This window comes from Ixodes scapularis, unplaced genomic scaffold (assembly GCF_016920785.2).
Source record: "Ixodes scapularis isolate PalLabHiFi unplaced genomic scaffold, ASM1692078v2 PGA_scaffold3__209_contigs__length_174095766, whole genome shotgun sequence".
Lineage (NCBI taxonomy): Eukaryota > Metazoa > Arthropoda > Arachnida > Ixodida > Ixodidae > Ixodes > Ixodes scapularis.
Window position 1 is genome coordinate 150393010 of NW_024609868.1, and position 18572 is coordinate 150411581.

General features: G+C 49.8%; 1 protein-coding gene across 1 annotated transcript in view; it reads right to left on the reverse strand.

Moving 5' to 3' along the window:
* Nucleotides 1-3537: 3537 nt before the first annotated feature.
* The window catches only part of LOC121048185 (tachykinin-like peptides receptor 86C), a 198099-nt gene continuing 183064 nt past the window's right edge, over nucleotides 3538-18572 (reverse strand). Inside the window, exons 2-3 of the mRNA XM_042292922.1 lie at nucleotides 11864-12014; nucleotides 3538-3738 (exon numbers count right to left, since the gene is read on the reverse strand). Of these exons, the coding sequence (XP_042148856.1) occupies nucleotides 3538-3738; nucleotides 11864-12014 (352 nt within the window). The remainder of the gene's footprint in view (nucleotides 3739-11863; nucleotides 12015-18572) is intronic.

Genomic DNA, 18572 nt, shown 5'->3' on the forward strand with positions numbered 1-18572 from the left:
GACGGCCTCGTCTCCAGCCAGGAGGACGCGCAACTGCCCCTCAGAAACATCCGGAAGTAGTGCCGGAACCTGGGCCGTGGCGATCATACCGGTGTTAGTAGACTGCACTTTGAGAATATGAAGCATCACACGTTCAATCCCGCGAATATTGAAACGTGCGTTACTTTTCGAGCTTGCTGTTAACGATATGTTTGCATATTCAAATTATACGCTTAGAATTTCGCTTTCATCATCAACGAGAGATGGTTTCGTAGGAAGAACCTATAACTTGGATTGGGTGCACAGACACACCTTTTGCTGGATTTATCTGATGAAATACTTTCGTCATTCTTGAATGTTGCTATTCTAGACTTGTTGGGGCACCAGATGATGCGCTCGTAGGTTAGAGGTGTGCAAATGACGAGACCAGAACATGTATATTTGTTCTTATACCGCACTACATAGGTTATTTCTTTTTTATTCTTACACATTTGTTTAAAAAAAAAAACGTGAAAGCTACACTAATGCGGTTTGTGCAGGTGGGTTATACGGCAAGGCGGACATTATGTGGGTGGCTAATCTTTGCGATAAGTCGGCTAACTAATTAAAATTCGTTAATTAACTTTTTAATTACTGAAAATGAACACATGGTTTCAATTAGAAACTTGTAGAGCATCATAGAAAACCACTAAATCAACGATGTTTGGAAGGATATAACGCCGGGGAAGCATTTTACGGCGTTCTGTAAAAGCGTTTTATTTGGACGCGTTACTAAATTTCGGTTTCTTATCGGAGCGCATCTTTGCTCCCGCAGACCTGCTCCCCCATGTGAGACGCGCAACACACGTGCGCCGTACTTCCCTCCTTTCTACGAGGGTGGCGAGGGGGTGGCTTCGCGCCGCGACCACCGGGGACAGGACCGCGGGCGCAAAGATGGGCTCCGATAAGAAACCGAAATCTAGAAACGCGTCCAAATGAAGCGTTTTTAGAGAACGTCGTAAGGTGGTGCCCGGCGTTATATCCTTCTAAAAATAGTTGATTTAGTGATTTTCGATGATGCTCAGCAAGTTTCTGTTTGGGACTATATGTCTATTTTCACTAATTAAGAAGTTAATTAACGAATTTCATTTAATTAGCCGACTTATCACAAAGGTTAGCCACCCACATAATGTCCGCCTGGCCGTACAACCCACCTGCACAAACCGCTTTAGTGTAGTTTTCACGATTGTTTTAGACAATCTAATTTACTGAATGGCAAAAAAGAACATAAAAGGTAATCTGTGTTTAAGCTAGCTCCGCGCCAGCTGTGAGCGTAACTTTCACGAAAACACAAGGGCTGGGTTTCACGAGAACCCTGCGGTGTCTGTAATTTTGTCAGCGGCGGGGAGAGCGGGATATAGGTGACGTGTGCTGACGTTAGCGCTTCGGACCAATGCCAGCGTCCCAGGCGTCACTTTCTCCCTCTCCTTCTCCCTCTCTGTCTCCGACGCTGGCGAACGAAAGAGATCGCCGGGCTTTCGTTAAAACGAGCGTTTTAATGCTAACGCATTAATAAATCTCAAATGCGCATAGAGGAATTACGTGTAACCTGAGGGGAGGTAAATAAGAAAATATAAGTGAGTAACTTCCCTCGTCGTTTCCCATAATAAGACAAGGTGCTCCTACCGCTTCCCTTTCCCCTTCGAACAAAACAATCGTGGCTACGTTATGTAGATAATGCTTTTCATATCTTTAGCGTAAATGCCTTGCCACTACCCAAGAAAAAGAAAGATTAAGAAATTGGGTCGTCGATTAATGGGATTCATCCCATGAAATTCAATGGACGCGTGGCCTCAGTTTACTTCCGTCGTTACTCTTGGTGTCTTCGCTGGAGCAGCAACGGAGCAGAGCCGTGTATTGGGAGAGTTTGGCCATTCATTGGTTTTAAGAGGCGAGTATCTCGTGGCCAATCACAGGCCTCGAAACAGACCCCTAGCGGTGGCCGTGAGCTCTAAAAATGCGACTTGACTAATTTAAGCCGTTTTAGCTCCGCGAGAGTAAAAAGGTGAAAACTTGGCGCATGTGAGGTTTTCGTCCCGTCCATATTCAACGGTAGAATAAACGAACGTGCGCTTCAAACCAGAGCAAACTGCGTGGTTGCGGTCGTTGCTGCTGATTTGCTAAGGACGCCATTGTCACCGAGAAGCCGAGATTGAACGCTTCTATTTCATACTTTAAATTTAACCCCCAATATTGTGACTTCGCCGTCTGCTCATTGGTTGAAGCTGTGTCGCACTTTTAGTTTACGCTTTAACCGCGCGGGAAATATTCGGCTCTGGAGGTGGCCTTTGCTCCGCCCACTGGCCAAACTCTCCCAATCTGCTGCTTTGCAACTGAGTTGGGGAGTTAATCACGCTACTTGGCGAAAAAGCCGGCGACAAAGTCGGCGGCTCTGATTGGCCGGCACCAAGGTTAACTGCGGCGTTGGACAATCACGGCCTCCAGATTTCTTGCCGACGTTTTCGCCTAGTGACCAGATTGGGGCCCCTGGGCCACATTCCAAAGCGGCGCGGCGCCTTCTCTCCTCTGCCTCCGCGGCAGCTTTTCCCTGCTATTGGTCCGAAGCGCTGACGTCTCCAGGCGTCACCCTCTCCCCCTCTCTCCGCCGCCTTACGCCGACACAATACCTCCTCACCACCCTACTCTCCTCGCGACGACAGGCATGTCTCTGACACACTGACTGACACCGGCGGGTTTTCGTCAAAACGAGCGTTCTAATGCTCACGCATTAAACAATTCAGTCTTTAATAGCATAAACACGCTGCGGATGGTCGACGCCTTACGCCATTGAGGTGTGTCGTGTTCATATACTTCAAGTTTGAGTGTGCGAAGTGTTTATCATCCATCATGATTACCTGATTTACGAATCGGTATGTATTCAGATAAAGCGCCAGTAGCCGAACGTCGAATTACCTCTCTTTATCGTGAGCACCATCGGTTTTTGTAAATATACTGAAAACATTAGATGAATAATGATGATGCAAGAACGAAAACAACAGAGGGCGCCAAACTGCAATTTATTTTTGTTGCGGGACGCCGCACAAAAAATACGGTGGCCTGGCAACGTGTGATCGATTCAAAAGACAATAAGCGCCCATTAAAACAAGAGACGCATATAGTTTGCAAGTGGATTTCCCCTAGAGTACACCTGGGAGCAGATTATTGTATTATATGGCAAGAGTATTGTTTTATTAAAAACTCGATTCTTGCGAGTGGACTCGTATGCCACACGTGATTTTTCAGAACTGATAGAATTTAAAGAAACATTAAAGTTCTATTCAGCTTGCACAATTTAAATAAATATAGACCTACATGCGTGCTGTGTTATGATATAGACGCGTTAGTTTTCTTTTTTTTTAATAGAGCAATAGTTTCCATCTTTTTTTCAGCAATAATTAGCACCTTTCTTTTACGCGACATGAAAAAAACTAAGGTAAAATTTGTTTCAAATTATATGCAGAAACCTTCCCTGAGATATTGACAAACCTCAGCGGCAACCATAATGTAAAGTAATACGTCTTACCTCCTGTTCATGAGATAATAGACGATTGGGTTGTACATGGCATGCGACATGGCGAGCCAGTACATGGCCAGGTAGACATGCTGGATGGAATCCACGTAGGCCACGTTCGGGTGGTGGAAGACGTACAGGAAGTACAGATGGTACGGCAACCAGGACACCGTAAACAGAGTCACAACGGTGGACAGCATCTTGACAACCTGAAGCAAGAAAAGACACGCCGGAGACCGGCAGGTAACCTTGTGCGCCCTATCGTCGTCGAGCCGTGGGACAGTACCGGAGCACGACCCGTTTATGTATATGGGGTACGTTTTGAACATTCTTGTTTCAAAAGGAGGGACAACTTCTGAAGTATCCTTCCCACAGTTTATGACATGAGCATCTGTATCCTTACTGGGGAACATCTGGTCTGCGCTAACGTGAAGCTCAGACTTCGCTCATGGCAAGCCGTGGCTCCTAGGCTGCAGATGCCAAGAAGACTTCGAAGCTACACACACCAAATATAGTCGACTGGGTTCATGCAGGCTGAAATTAATATTGTTTAACTGCAGTTTCGTGCATCCTAAAAACTTCAAATTATATTTAATTTCTGTAAATTATACTCTACATTAAGTATTCCTTGTCAAAAGCTTCTACTCGAGTAAGCACTAGGTTGAAAACCAGTTTTTTGAGCACTCATCGGCAAAATATTGTTCGTACAAGATAATAAAACAGAACATTGACCGTAAGACGTACACTACAAGTAAACGTTCGAGATTAACCATCTTGTGAGTTTGTTCTTCTTCTTTTTTGACGGATTCAATACGTTCCTTTAGTTTGTGAATTCCCAGAACAACCGATGTTTGTCACAGGCCGACCGATGTATGTGTGTGTTTGCGCCTCGTGTGTCGCCACCTAAATAGTATTTTTTATCATGCACCGCGAAGCTCGAAAATGGTTATATTGGAAGGTTAAATGAACTGTGGGACATGGCCTTTCTGCTTTCACTCAGAGACCGGTGCCAGTTTATTGTGAGCCTAAGTACTGTATATTACTTAGTTTTGTGAACCTCTGGATTTTAAAAATATCACAAAATACTGATCTCGCCAATACACAGCCTCACGGTGGCAAACAGATTTAGCATGTAACTTCCAATTGGAAAATTTCGAGGCAGTGAAATATTCCCTTAAAAAACAACTTGTAATACTCATGAAATGTTCAACCCGCGAAGATACATTCGTTTACAGTGTTTGCACTTTCTTCCCTTCATTCCTTGCACGCTTCAGCTCAGCATCGTTGCCCGAGTTGGAAAAGAATTTGCCGTTTTTTTAACGTTTTTGTTCACTGCAAGGGTTTTCAGATCGTTGTTCAAAGGCCTCCACACTGGCTGGTATGGCTACACTTACTATGAATATAGCGAGGAATAATTGGTCATAAAATAAATCTGACAGAGTGACGACGGCGTTTGCCGCCTCCTCTCTCATGAATCAGCTCGGTACATCTATTCTTGTAAAAGAAATGCCACCCTTGCTTCATTTTAGTTTACTTTATTACGGAGCCGTCATGTAGAATACGCAACAAACTGCCAGATATAGCAAAGAAAGAAAAACAAAAAAACGACTAGCCCTTTCAATCAACTTTATGACATAATCTATAGGTAAACACGAAAAAAATCATTTGTAATATACATGTAGGTAGTTCTTGTAGTGTCCTCTTCTGGACACTCATGTTGTGTGTGTGTGCGTGTGTGTGTGTGCGTGCGTGCGTGCGTGCGCGTGTGTGCGTGCGTGTGCGTGCGTGCGTGCGCGCGTGCGTGCGTGCGTGCGTGCGCACGCGCGTGTGTGTGTGTGTGTGCGTACGTGAGTGCGTGTGTGCGTGCGTGTGCGTGCGTGCGAGTGCGTGTGTGTGCGCGCGTGCGTGCGTGCGTGTGCTTGCGTGTATGCGCGTGCGTGCGTGCGTGTGCTTGTGTGTATGCGCGTGCGTGCGTGTGCGTGTGTGTATGCGCGTGCGTGCGTGCGTGTGCGTGTGTGTGTGCGCGTGCGTGCGTGTGTGTGTGTGTGTGTGCGTGTGCGTGTGCGTGTGCGTGTGCGTGTGTGCGTGTGTATGTGAACTCTTTGAAACCTGGAAAAGTGGCATATGTCCACTCGAATTGTTAATGTCAACGTGGATAAGTCTCGCGTAGGCTGGGGAAACCCGAAAGAATAAAAAGGAAGAGGCGAAGAAGCTAGGAATTGTGTTACCCTATTTCCCGCCTAATAAAGTGCAATTAATCACTGATATATGATGTCATGATCGTAAAGAAAATATGCGGCTCGCATCGACAAATAAAAAAAATTAGTGTTACGTCTTTAAAGATTACGCTAAAGTCCCAATACCATCAAAGTTAAAAAAAGAATATTGAAAAAGCAATTTTTGAAAAAGTCCGAAGCGTCCAGGAGTTCCATATTTAAGCTTTCGCTATTTTTGCGGGCGATATTTGTTTGTAAGTTAATTTTGTGGAGCAGTGAAGTCTTCTTTTTATGCCCCCCCCCCTCTCCCCCAAAGCGTCGACAACAAGTGTGGTGTCCGTTATAACGAGACAAAAATGCATGCACTTATCGAGGTCGTCCCGAAACTGTCGTCTCTATTGTGGGGCATGTATACGAACGGGGTCCGTCTTAACGAGACGTGACCGTATCAGCCTATTCTGTCTCTTGAAAGCTGCTATTCCCTTTGTTCCGGCAATGATGATTTGTTTGGGAACTGGTGCGTGTGGAGGCAGCCTAGAAAGCGACCAGCCAAGTCGGAGTCACATTACAAAACTGTTTTAATTCTCGAGCAGAAAGAGAGAGAGAGAAAAGAGAAGAAACGAAACGAACAAACCAACAGACAGACAGAGCGCGCGCAGCACAGCGCGCGCTCTTGGCGCGTGCCGTTCGGCAGCGGTGCAGGTGTAAGGGGGCCGCTGCCACAGATGCCAGCAAAGAAGGAACAAACAAAAGAGGGAAGAATTTAGATCGTACAACTAAACATAACATTTTCCCCTCCCTTCTTTTTTTTTTTTTTTAAGAGTGTAGGAACAAGACGATGACAAAAACATGCACGCATTTACAACAGCAAAAATCAAGAGCATGATAAGCACAGTTTAAATGAAGCACACAAATAGTTCACTCTACGTCGAAAACACAAAAGGAAATAGTTCACTCATTTCATCGAGTACCAAGGTCTCCATACCGCACTGGTGGTCGACGGTTCCGCCCCGAGCGCCTTAGAAGCACCTGCCTAGGACACTGAGCAGTTGAAGTTCCCATTCCTGGAGGCGTGTCCGGGGCAGGTCTGCACTCAGGCGTCCGCGATCGAGGCAGCTGCTGCATGGCCGAACTTGACTCTTGAGGCTGCCAAGTATGATGCCTATGGTACGCGTCACCTGGAGTAGCAGTGTGGCTCGCGGGCTGGCCACCTTGAACGGCAGCCGGTGTCCCCTGCTGATCACTTCCTAGGCTGGGATCGGAAGCAGCTGCGAGTTTAGAGGCATTCCACACTCTACCATCTCCCAGCCGGAATGTCCACCGACCGACCCGCTTCATGATGCGTAGTGGCGGCCCGAAGGCCGACTTCCCCTTGGCTACCTTTCCTGGTTTCTTCACTCTAACCCAGTCGCCTACCCTGAATCTGGGGCTCTTCGCCGCTCGACGCCGGTCGGTGTACTCCTTCGTGTACTGCTGCCTCTGCTGCACTCGATGTCGCAGCCGTTGCAGCTCCTCGATGGGATTTTGCAAGAACTGCGCCGACGACAGTCCGAGGATGTTAAGGCGGGTGCGAGGCTTCCGTCCATGCAGCAGGAGAGCAGGAGAAAGTCCAGTCGTGGCATGGGGCGTGCAGCGATATATCATCAGGTAGTCTACAAGGGATGACCGGATGCTGCTCCGCTCAAGGTTGGCGCACTGGAGAAAACCCTTTAGGGTACGGTTGAAACGTTCAACCTGCCCGTTGGACTGGGGGTAGTAGACAGAAACCAGCTGGTGCTTTATACCTCGCGCTTTAAGGAACGTCTCAAATTCGCCTGAAACGAACTGTGGCCCATTGTCGCTCACAACGCTGTCAGGGTACCCCTCTCTGGCAAAGATGGCGCGCAGAAAGTCCGTGATCCTCCCCGTGGTGACGTTTGGGCAGAACTGTACCTCGGGCCACTTGGAAAAGTAGTCCACCAGCGTGATGGCGTAGCGACACGCAGGCTCCGCTCGCTCAAAAGGGCCCACGACATCGATGCCCACCTTTGACCAAGGTCGCTCTGGCAAGGGCACTGGCTGGAGAGGGGTCGGTGACGTCTTGGCACTCTTGTCTGAGGTGTTACAGATTTTGCAGGCGCAGACTGCACTACGCACTTCTGCGTTCATGCGGGGCCACCAATAGAGCTCACGAAGGCGTGCTTGCGTCTTGACAATGCCGTTGTGGCCCTCGTGTGCTCTGGCGACAAGAGCGCATCGCATAGTCGTGGGGATGACGAATTGCTCTCCGCGCAGCAGGAGACCGTCGTTGACGGAGAGCGCATCCTTCAGGTCGTAGAAGATGGCCGCATCAGCGGAGAGAGAGCTCACTGGAGGCCACTTAGAGGTCACATATCCCATGACAGTGGTGAGCAGAGCGTCATTCGCTGTCTCCTCTTGCAGCTGTTGTTTCCTGATGCACTCTTCGTCTAAAGCGACAAAGGAGATTATCTCGTCGTCGAACTCCATCCCCTCTTCTTCCTGTGACATCGGCAAGCGGGACAGGGCATCTGCTACCTGGTTTTCGGCACCTCGCTGGAACTCCACCGTGAAGTTGTACTTCAGTAGGCGATGTGACCAACGGGTGATCCGTAGCGGGCGACGTCCTGCTCCTCCGGTGGACAGCAAAGACACGAGTGCTTGATGGTCTGTGCGAAGGGTAAAGTGGCGGCCCCATAAGTATATGTGCCATTTTTCGCACGCCCACAAACACGCAAGCGCTTCTTTTTCCCCGACCGAGTATCGCCGCTCTGTCGAAGTGAGCGTCCTTGAGGCGAATGCGACAGGGAAGACGCCGTCACCATGACGCTGCTGCAGCACAGCCCCAATGCCGTATGCCGACGCGTCTGTGGCCACGATGGTCGGCAACGTGGGGTCGAACATTCTTAGTGTCCTGGCAGATGACAGCAGCCTCTTGACTTGGTTGAAGCTTCTGTCCGCCTCGTTGTCCCAGACGAACGGAGTGTCTTTTCGCAGGAACCTTCGAAGAGGTTCGACCTCAGACGCTAACCGAGGCACGAAGCGAGAGTAATACTCCACCATCCCCAGAAACGAACGGAGTTGGGTGATGTCCGTGGGGATAGGGGCAGCGTTGAGTGCATCCACCTTCGTTTGTAGCGGAGCAATCCCTTGAGCGCTGACTTTATGACCCAAAAACGAAAATTCTGGCACATCGAATAGGCACTTGTTGTTGAGTTTCAGTCCAGCATCCGAGATACGCCGCAGCACCTCACGCAGACGGTGTGTGTGCTCCTCCTTGGTCCTGCCAAAAACAACAATAGTCGTCAAGGTAGACCAACACACCTTCGCAGTCGTGAAGCATTTCCGACATCATCTGCTGGAAAGCTGCTGGCGCCGATGCCAGTCCGAAACATACTCTCTTGAACCGGAAGAGACCTTCGTGTGTAATAAATGCGGTTAGGTCCCGGCTATCTTTATGTAGCGGCACATGGTGGTAAGCAGCCGCTAAGTCAAGCTTGGAAAAATGTTTGGCACCATGTAAAGCATGCAGAAGTTCTTCTATGTGCGGAAGAGGAAAGCTATCAATAACGACAGCTTTGTTGGCTTCCCGCAGGTCCACGCACATTCGAATTGAGCCGTCTTTCTTCTGCACCACCACAATTGGTGATACCCATTCAGAGGAATTAATCCGCTCGATGACCCCAGCCGCTTCCAAGCGTCTGATTTCTTCTGATACTGACTGACGCGCTGCTAGAGGAATACGTCTCATTCGATGACGGACGGGAATGACAGAAGGTCGAATGTTTACCTTGTGGACAACGTCCTTGACACGGCCAAGACCCGGACTGAAGAGGTGCTCGAAGTTGCTCATGGAAGGCGGCAGGTTTGGCTTTGCTGGTTCAGGCACCACTGAAGCAGCAGCCTGTGGTGGGGACGATGTTGAGGCCAGCTGATTTTGCACCCTTGCCGACCACTCATTTCTCAATGCACTTGACGCTTCGTCCTGTGGGGCCGGTGTCAACCTCTCGTCCTTCTCTCTCGGCGGGTCGCCAGAACCCTCTGTATCAGTATAGAAGCACGACCGAGTGGCGCCACTTATCTGGATGTCGAGGGCTACAACAGCGTCCATGCCGAGTAAAGAGGTACCACGGTCAGCAATGTAAAAAAGTACTGTTGCCGCACGCTCCCTGAACATTACCGGTGCCTCGAATGCTCCCAGAATGGTGATGGGCTGCTGAGAAAAGTTCAGGAGCTTCACAGGTGGTGGTACAACTGTCGCCTTGCTCGCGAAATACCGGACGAACATGGCACTATCCACGATAGAGACGGCTGACCCCGTGTCAAGAAGAAACTGCAGCGTCGAGTCAAATACCTGGATGTTTAAGTACAGCTTGCTTTGAGAAGGTCCGGAAATGTGGGACACCTCCCACTGCTCGTCGTCGTCATCGTAGTAGTCGTCGACGATCTGCTCAACTTGATCACGCGGGCGGCGCAGCAGGGATCGGCGAACACTTCTACAAGCGCGTGAAAAATGTCCCCGACGACCGCAGTTGTCGCAGTGCTGACCTCTCGCTGGGCAGACGTCATAGCCCCTGCAGTGTGCCTGACCGTAACCGCAGTTGGGACATGTTCTTCCGTAGCCGTAGTTCCGCCTTGGAGATGGTTGCCGCCGCGGTGATTCGAAACGCACCGAACGCCGAAACGCCGATCGTGCAGGGCTCTGTTGACGACTGCCACGGTCGAAACCACCATAGCCGCTACGGCCGCAGGTTACGCAGCTCTGCTGGCTAGGCGAGCGCGAAGCGCGTGCGTTCACTGACCGGGCTGAAGCAGCTGAAGAACGCCCCGTCGGAGATCGCACAGGTGACTCACGGCGCGAGCGCCACGGCTCGTGCAAAGATGACATCATCGGCTGAGGTTGACTCGTTGCGCGCCCTGTGACGCGGCAGGTCACGTGCTCCTCCGACGCCGTCGACGGCGCAGCTGGCGCAGTTGCCGAAGCCCATTCTCGAACTTCCCGGCGTGAGCGTTCCAAATTAAGGACAGTCTGTAAGGCCACGCTGAACGGCAGCGCGGCGTCAAGTACCAGGCGTTCTTGAATCTCTGCGGAAGCAGCACCCACCATGAACTGTCGGCGGATGACAGCCTCGGTGTCGGCACCGAAGTTCGCCGGCACGGCCAATGCTCGGAGTGCTGAGAGAAAGTCGCGCAGAGATTCTCCTTCTTGCGGTTTTCTCATGTGAAACCGGAGTTGTTACAGGGTCTCGTTGACCGGCTGCGAAACTTCAGCCTCGAGGACCGTGAGGGTCTCTCTATACACGTCGCGAGACGCTTGCCGGGCTTGCTGACCGTCTCCCGCCGGTGACGTTGCTGGCGCCGGTCCAACGGGAGCTGGTAGAGAGTCATAGATGCGCTGGCCTTCGACCCCCAGGCAGTTGAGCAGCTTTGCTTGGCGTCGCTCGGCGGAATATTCCTGAGCGCCAGTAGCCAATATGTATCGCTCGAACATTCGTAGCCACGATTTCCACGGTATCGGTGGCGTACCGGCCTTGTCCAGGAAGTTTGGTGGTGGCCGGTCACAGTCAGCCGTGCTTGCGGCTAAGATGTCGGCTTAGGAATCGAGGAGGACGTTCGAAATGGAACGCACGGCCATTGACAACCAGCAACCGAGGTTCTCTGGTGAGCCCGGAATTCGTCGGAAGCAGGAGTCGTCGCGACGCCAGGCACCCCCGCCGATGTGAGCTTATGCCGAACGACGCACGTTTCCTCTGGGAGTGAGAGTGCCCAGGTTCAGCACCCTCGTCGCCAAAACTGTGGAGGCAGCCTAGAAAGCGACCAGCCAAGTCGGAGTCACATTGCAAAACTGTTTTAATTCTCGAGCAGAAAGAGAGAGAGAGAAAAGAGAAGAAACGAAACGAACAAACCAACAGACAGACAGCGCGCGCAGCACAGCGCGCGCTCTTGGCGCGTGCCGTTCGGCAGCGGTGCAGGTGTAAGGGGGCCGCTGCCACAGATGCCAGCAAAGAAGGAACAAACAAAAGAGGGAAGAATTTAGATCGTACAACTAAACATAACAGTGCGTGCGTTCGATGCGGAGGATCGAGTTCGCCCGGGGAAGCAAGATCGGCGTCTGACTGACCTTCCGCTTGCTTTGCAGCGCCTTGTGCTGGTGTTGGGTGAACTCGCCGATGAAGCGGCTTCCCCACAGGACCATGCTCATGCGCGTGTACGTGGCGATCATGGTGGTCACCGGCACCACGTATGTGAGCACCAGGAACACCACGTTGTACCTGCAGGAAAGCGTTCAATCCCCTTCGTTTCAATTCCAAACACCACGTTGGTTGTTTGCAACCAAAAAGTGATTGTGTGCGACAGAAATGCAGAGCCTGACAAGGCTCGAGCAATGCCCAGGTGAGAAACGCCGAAGTTCGCACAAGCTTGGAAATTTTAGGGGCCTAAGTTGGGCCTAATACGGTCTTGCTACAGGGCTTCAGTTAGTGTTAGAGTATTTTCTGGGTCGTTTTTATTGCTTTTCTCTGGCTCGCCACGAAATTGCCAAAGTGCCTCACTCGAGTCAACAACGCCACGTATGAACCGAAGAACCAGCAGTAAAGCCTAACACTCACACTTGTTTGGCGGTTAAGTCAGAATTTTTATTTTCCAAAACAAGAAATAACTTTTGGAGGGTCCAAACCAAAATCACAAAAAAGACAAGACAAAGAAGCCTGACGAGGTGCCAAGGGCCTTACGACAGTCGAACTGTCAGTAGTTAATCGTAACACTGGCATTTGTTTGGAGATTTAGGTGGAAAGAACCAGATAGCAGTGAAACTACCAGCAGTGGATCCTAACTTTTGCACTTGCTTGGTGAGTAGAGGGCCAAGATACCCAGACTCTGGCCAAAGATGGTTAAGTAAGGCTGTACCTTGTCTTCTGGCTTTAACAGCGAAGCTGTTTATGGCTAGGGTTCCGTGGAGTTTTCGTGTGCGTGACCAAAAACTCTGCGCTCGCACCGCCGCACGCGCCGCACGCGCGCGCCTTCCCCGTATAAAAGATCCGAAGTAAATAACCGAAATAAAGCGTTCACGAACACGCGTGCATGGTGCCATTGTTTTAGGCTTTTCCTTTAGAACAGTTACTGCTGCAGACGCCCGCAGGTGGGGCGTCTGGAACATTATTCCCTGCATTCTACTTGATGCTTGGGCAATTTAGCAATACGCCTCGCAAGTGGGCTCATTTTCGTGTTCTGCGCATGAGAAAGGAAGTAGCGGTGACGTCAGAACGCCGAGCCCTGATTGGCTGATCGCGACCCCCTATTTCAGCGTCGTCTGCTCCTTTGCAACGTCGTCTGCTCGCAACGTCGTCTGCTCGCAATGTCGTCTGCGTCTCTCTTACCTTTCCTGCGACTTTCGGAGGTGCAGGTCTTTACGAGCGAGCTCGACTTCGCCTTTCAGAGAGGGCAGACGAAATAACAACTAGCAGACGGGCATCAAAGAGAGAAGCCAAAGGGCTCACTGGCGAGGTGTCCCGAGGCGCCGAGGTTTGTTATCTGAGAACCGAGAGGGAGCGTGTTAGTGTCCGCAAGTTCCCTCCCAGATACTTTTTCCCTCCTTTCGTGTGCGGCGAGACCCCTCATTCTTTAACGGCGTCGGCGGGTTGGCGCAGTTATTAGGGAGTTTTCGTAGATCGTTTTCGCCGTTCCGCAACGGCTCTCCGCAACCCGCTACGTTACCCGGAACTGTACAGTCAAGGCCATCGGCGCGCAGGCGCAGTAGCAGTTTCTTCGTAGCGGAGGGTTTAGCGGAGGAGGAAACGCGGTCTACGAAAACTCCCTAATGTCGTCTGCTTTACGTCTGCTAGTCAAAGCGATGGTTGCTTTACCTTTCCCGCGTCTGTCGGAGATTCACCGCTTTTTCACCGGCGAAAGTCACCGTTTCCTCGGGAAACAAGGAGATAACAAGAGGAAGAAATTGACCTCTTAATCTAAAATTGAGGTAAGCGATCAAAGTATAATACGGGAAGGGTTCACAAGGGTCGCGCGGGCATATTCCATTCAGCACCCCAGCCGATCGTGGGCAGACGGTCGCCGAGTCGCGGAGTGCCTGCTAGGCCTAACTGCCGTGCTCGCTTGGTCGCGTTCGGTGGAATCGTGGCCGTTGGAGCTTTTCCCGGGTGTTTGTGGATTTAGCGTTCTTGTTCGTCGTGGTCTGTTTCAAGTACCTTTTATTTTTTTCTTGCTGCTTGAAGTCGGGACGCGTGAGAAGCGCACGTTGAAAAATAAACGTCCGTGGGTCGTCGCGACCGCGACGCTGTCGGCCATGCTGATTTGATCGTAAGAAGTGCGTAAGACAGCTTCGGAGCTGTCGTAGGATTTCGTCGTAATCTGCGCAAAACTTACGAAGATTTCGTTTCGTGAATACGAATTTGTTCTTAAGTTTTGTCTTACGCACATTTTTGGCGTAAGATCGTTTCGTGAACCTGGCCTCTGCACTTCCGAAAGTCGCAGGAAAGGTAAGACAGACGCAGACGACGTTGCAAAGGAGCAGACGACGCTCAGATAGGGGGTCGCAATCAGCCAAACAGGGCTCGGCGTTCTGACGTCATCGCTACCCCCTGCGCAAAAAGCAAACGAACTTGCCCTCCGCATAGGTTTATTCTGTAGATTAGTTATCAACCGGCACCATGTTTGAGATCAGTAGATTCTCAGGTAGATAATTCTACCTAAGATTTGCCGCTGCGTGATCCGTGTCGGACTCGCACCGACCTCTGTTTGTCGTTGTTCCAAGCACTTGCGTTCCTAGTTTCCTTTCCTCACGCTCTTGGGGTGGCGGTCCCGTCGCGCGCGTCCACTTTCCTTCGGCTATGGTGCCTGGAACGCGTCTCCGACTGGTGTGTTTACCGCGGCCAAAAAAAGTGGTCCCTCGAGTTCCGCCCGATGACGTCATAGAAGTGTCATGCAGGCCGTGTTCCAAAACTTACTCGATCTTACTCCAGGGTAAAGGTTTTGTACCTTGGCGTTCCAAAACCTACCCGCGCCCAGCGTTTTTCAATATGTGATGTCACGTGACACAACCCGCCGGAGTAACTGGGATCCATTTAGGTCAGATTTGGAACACAGCCGCAGTCACCGGTCGCGATCCTGGCGCCGCTCCAACAGCTGTGCTGTAGGTGGCAGACGCCTGTTCTGCTGTAGGTCGCTCTCCACGGTGACAGTCCACGGAAGCTACAGCAGCTGGAAGTTGGGACGCCTGGGACGCCGTTACCACAGCGACACTCGCGTTCGCTCGTGCTTTTCGCCAGCATTTCTACGGCCAACCGCTAGGATCGCGAAAGGCTACAGCAGGACGCTCCGGCTTCTGTGACGTCATTTGTTGCCACTTCGGGACCACTTTTGATGTGTGGGCACCATACTTCGATTCAGGCACCATACTTCGGCTCCTCGGGGCGGTTCTGTGTCGCATGCTAAACAGCTTCTCTGGTCATCCACCTTCACAAAGTGGAATGGCTCATGATTTTTTAGTGTCCTGAATCCCCAGATGATAATCAAACCTTGGCCCGAAAATTGCGCTATCTGGTGGTCATGAAATATAGGTGGATCGATGCATTTACCCGTTTGCCTTCGAGCCTACTTGGACGTCAACGGCGGGACGTAGCTCGGAGTCCCCTGTCTTGCGATCATTAGAACAATAGAAATGATTCCCGTTCTGAGCAATCACGGTAACAATAAATTCCCTGATTAGTGATGAAACAGCCCGCTAAACGATCAGAAACGCCATCTAAAAAGTTCGATTCGTATCAACTTCCGCACAATATGGGTAGAGCAGTTCAAATGAGTCCAACAAAGAACCAGTCGAAAGCAAAAAATAAAAAAAAATGACCTCGACGGGCTTTTTGCTCTCGTACATGCAAATCGTCCTTGTCTGATTCACCTACAGAATGTCGTTCTCGAATAAGAGGTTTTAATACGTGAGAAGGCCCTGATGATTTTCAAGCTCTAATGTAGGCTGCAATCTAAAAAGTACTCGAAGTAAAGTACAAAGTAAATGAGAGGTTCAGTCTCCTGCAACATCAAAGACCCACTGGGAGCATGTACCCGAAACGGCGGCAGGTGGGGGTGCTGCGCGCGCTTCAGGCGATTTCATTTTGTTTCGAGTGGAGGACACTCACTCGGGGCTCAACCGGGCCTGAACACACCTAAAGGCTGAACTCCATGGAGCGAATTATGCGACGAATAACTGACGAACGCCGCCCGACGGCACGCTCGATTTGCGCGCGACATAGCAGCCACTGTGCTGATGCCACGCGCAGAGCAAAAGCCGCCGGGCAAAATTCGTCGATTTTTCGCTGCATATTCGTCCCATGGAGTTCAGCCTTAACAGTTTTCGTCTTCGGTTTAGCGGAAAAGCACGCTTCATCGGCGTCATGCCCAGCGATATGGTCACCAAGGGTCGAAGCAAGCTTGTCATCACTCGTTGTTTTCAGTTGTTTCTGGCGTAAAATATCAGACAGCACTGCAAACTAAGCATATATTAAAGTTATACCATAGTCATATACGTAAAATATAAAATTTGTTGAAGAATGCATTCGCTGGTATACTCTGTCTCCTCCTACGATGGACTAAAGGCCACAGCCACGGGCCGCCAGGTCCAATCCCGTTTCACGCTATACTATGACACGCTTAACATTGATTAGGGGTGGACGAATGACGCTCCGAATCCAAAAGCGCCGCATCATTTCTATAACTTCGACGCTGCATATAGCCTTTATGTTGTGGCTTTCCTGGCGATGTAAAATTTTTTAGTCACTCAGTACTCTTCGATTCGAACAACTGTCCACCCGTCCCCTGATCAGTGGTCCGAGACGCGACATCTGATACGTGCATCGAAGCGAAACACCACGCAATTTCTAAGGGGATCGTGATTGGACCTGGCGGTCCGTGGCATTTGCCTTTAGTCCATCGTATGGTGAGACGAAGTATAGAGGGATGGCTTTGATCTCGCGCGTCAACAGAGTGAGAATATTCGCATTGGCTCAAGCCGGTTTCTCTCGGACAGCAACTGCTGCGGTAGTATGACACAGCCGTGGCATGACGCTGACGAACTGCTCTCCGCCGTGAAACCGAAACTGATAAGCGAGTGTTGCGCTTTAGCAGAGCCCCAAGTGAGTTCTCGCTGGGGGGAGAATGCCGTCGGCCGGAGCGCACGCAGCGCCCTCGCCAGACACCGTTTCGTCCGCGCGCTCCCAGTGGGTTTTTCATATTGTAGGAGATTGTACTTCAAGTAAAGTTGTAAGTACATCGAGCGCTGTGTAATGAAGTGAGGTGTCATAAATGCAATGCACTTTCAAGCTACAATTTATAAGCTCTTTCACACAACCTTCATTTCCCATATAAAGCGTTTTTTTTATTTTTTAACTGGTAAGAATTGGTCCAGTTATCGTCAAAATGGTGTTGAAAATTGGATTGAGCCTAGTGACCAGATAGTACTTGATTTACTTTCAACAACAAACCATAATACAATAAACATATCAAGCACTTAGTTGTTAACAAATCAATTTCTTGCAATCTTAACAAGATCAAATTTAGGGAATGTGCTTTGAAATCGGGAGTTGTACTTTTGTCGGAAAATACCAAAAAACGTCTACATACTCAGACTATGTACTCCAAGCAAAGTACAAGTCGCATAATCCTACATGATGTAGTACTTCAAGTACGATGTTATTAAAGTACTGCACAGCAATGGCTGCAATAAGTACATACCTTCACATGTATTCTGGAGAGATGCGAACCAGCGCTCAGTTTTTAGTACAACACTCAGAGCTTAAAAACAATGTAACATAACCAAATTAAGGGTACATATTTCCCCTACGACTCATTCCCCAGCGTCTTCATAGGGTGGAGCGGTGAAATTATAGACTAGGCAGGGCATCCGAGATGTTCCGATCTTAAGACACAAATATGTTTTTCAGCTGTCGGTAATAACGCAGCGTTTTTTTCACGTTTTATTGCGGTTAGTCGTTTGCTTTTTTTACAACTCGATTGCGTGTGTTGTACCATGCTGGTGCGACACTGACGAATTCGGCTCACAGATTATATTTGAGCCAGCCGCCTCTCCTTCACTAGCAATAAATCTGACGACGAATATTTAGGTTCTCATTCGTGTTCACTGGCCCGTTAGTTCGGTGACGGAGTTCGCTAAACGTTTTTGTCCAGATTCCAGAACACGGCATGCGCAAGAACCATTGCCACCTCAGGTTCACGACTGTAATGATTAAAAGGCACTGAGTAGTCGCACGCCTAGATTATGGGCGCTTCGTTCTGCCATTTTCTTGTGGATGTCGCCATTTTAGTGCTTGGTGCAGGGCGGACGACGTCGGCGATCGTTACAAATCAGAAATGCGACTTTTTTAGATTAAGAAACGTTCTTAAGGGTGCTGAGGCTATATCGTTTTCCTTTTTCGAACAATTTTATGATCCCTTCAGGCAGGAAAATTATTTCCTGGGATTTTATACAAAGCTTCGGAAAGCTGGCAAGTATGATTATGATGCTAAGCTCCGAAATGGCTGGAGTGGCGTTACTCTGACATCCCCAGAAATGTGTGCCATTGTATGCTTCCGCCACCTCTTGAGGGGTAACGGCAGCGCTCCCATAGAAGATCATGTCTTTCATATACAAATATGGCCACAACGCCCAAACGTTGCGCTTTGAACAATTCGCCATGCAACTACTCTCATATACCGACTTCCTTGTGCCGAAATTTCAAGATGATGACGAATAAACTGCAGATTCCTGAGTCGAATAAGTTTTCTGATGTATTGCCTCTACGAATAGTATCAAAGTTAATCAAAGT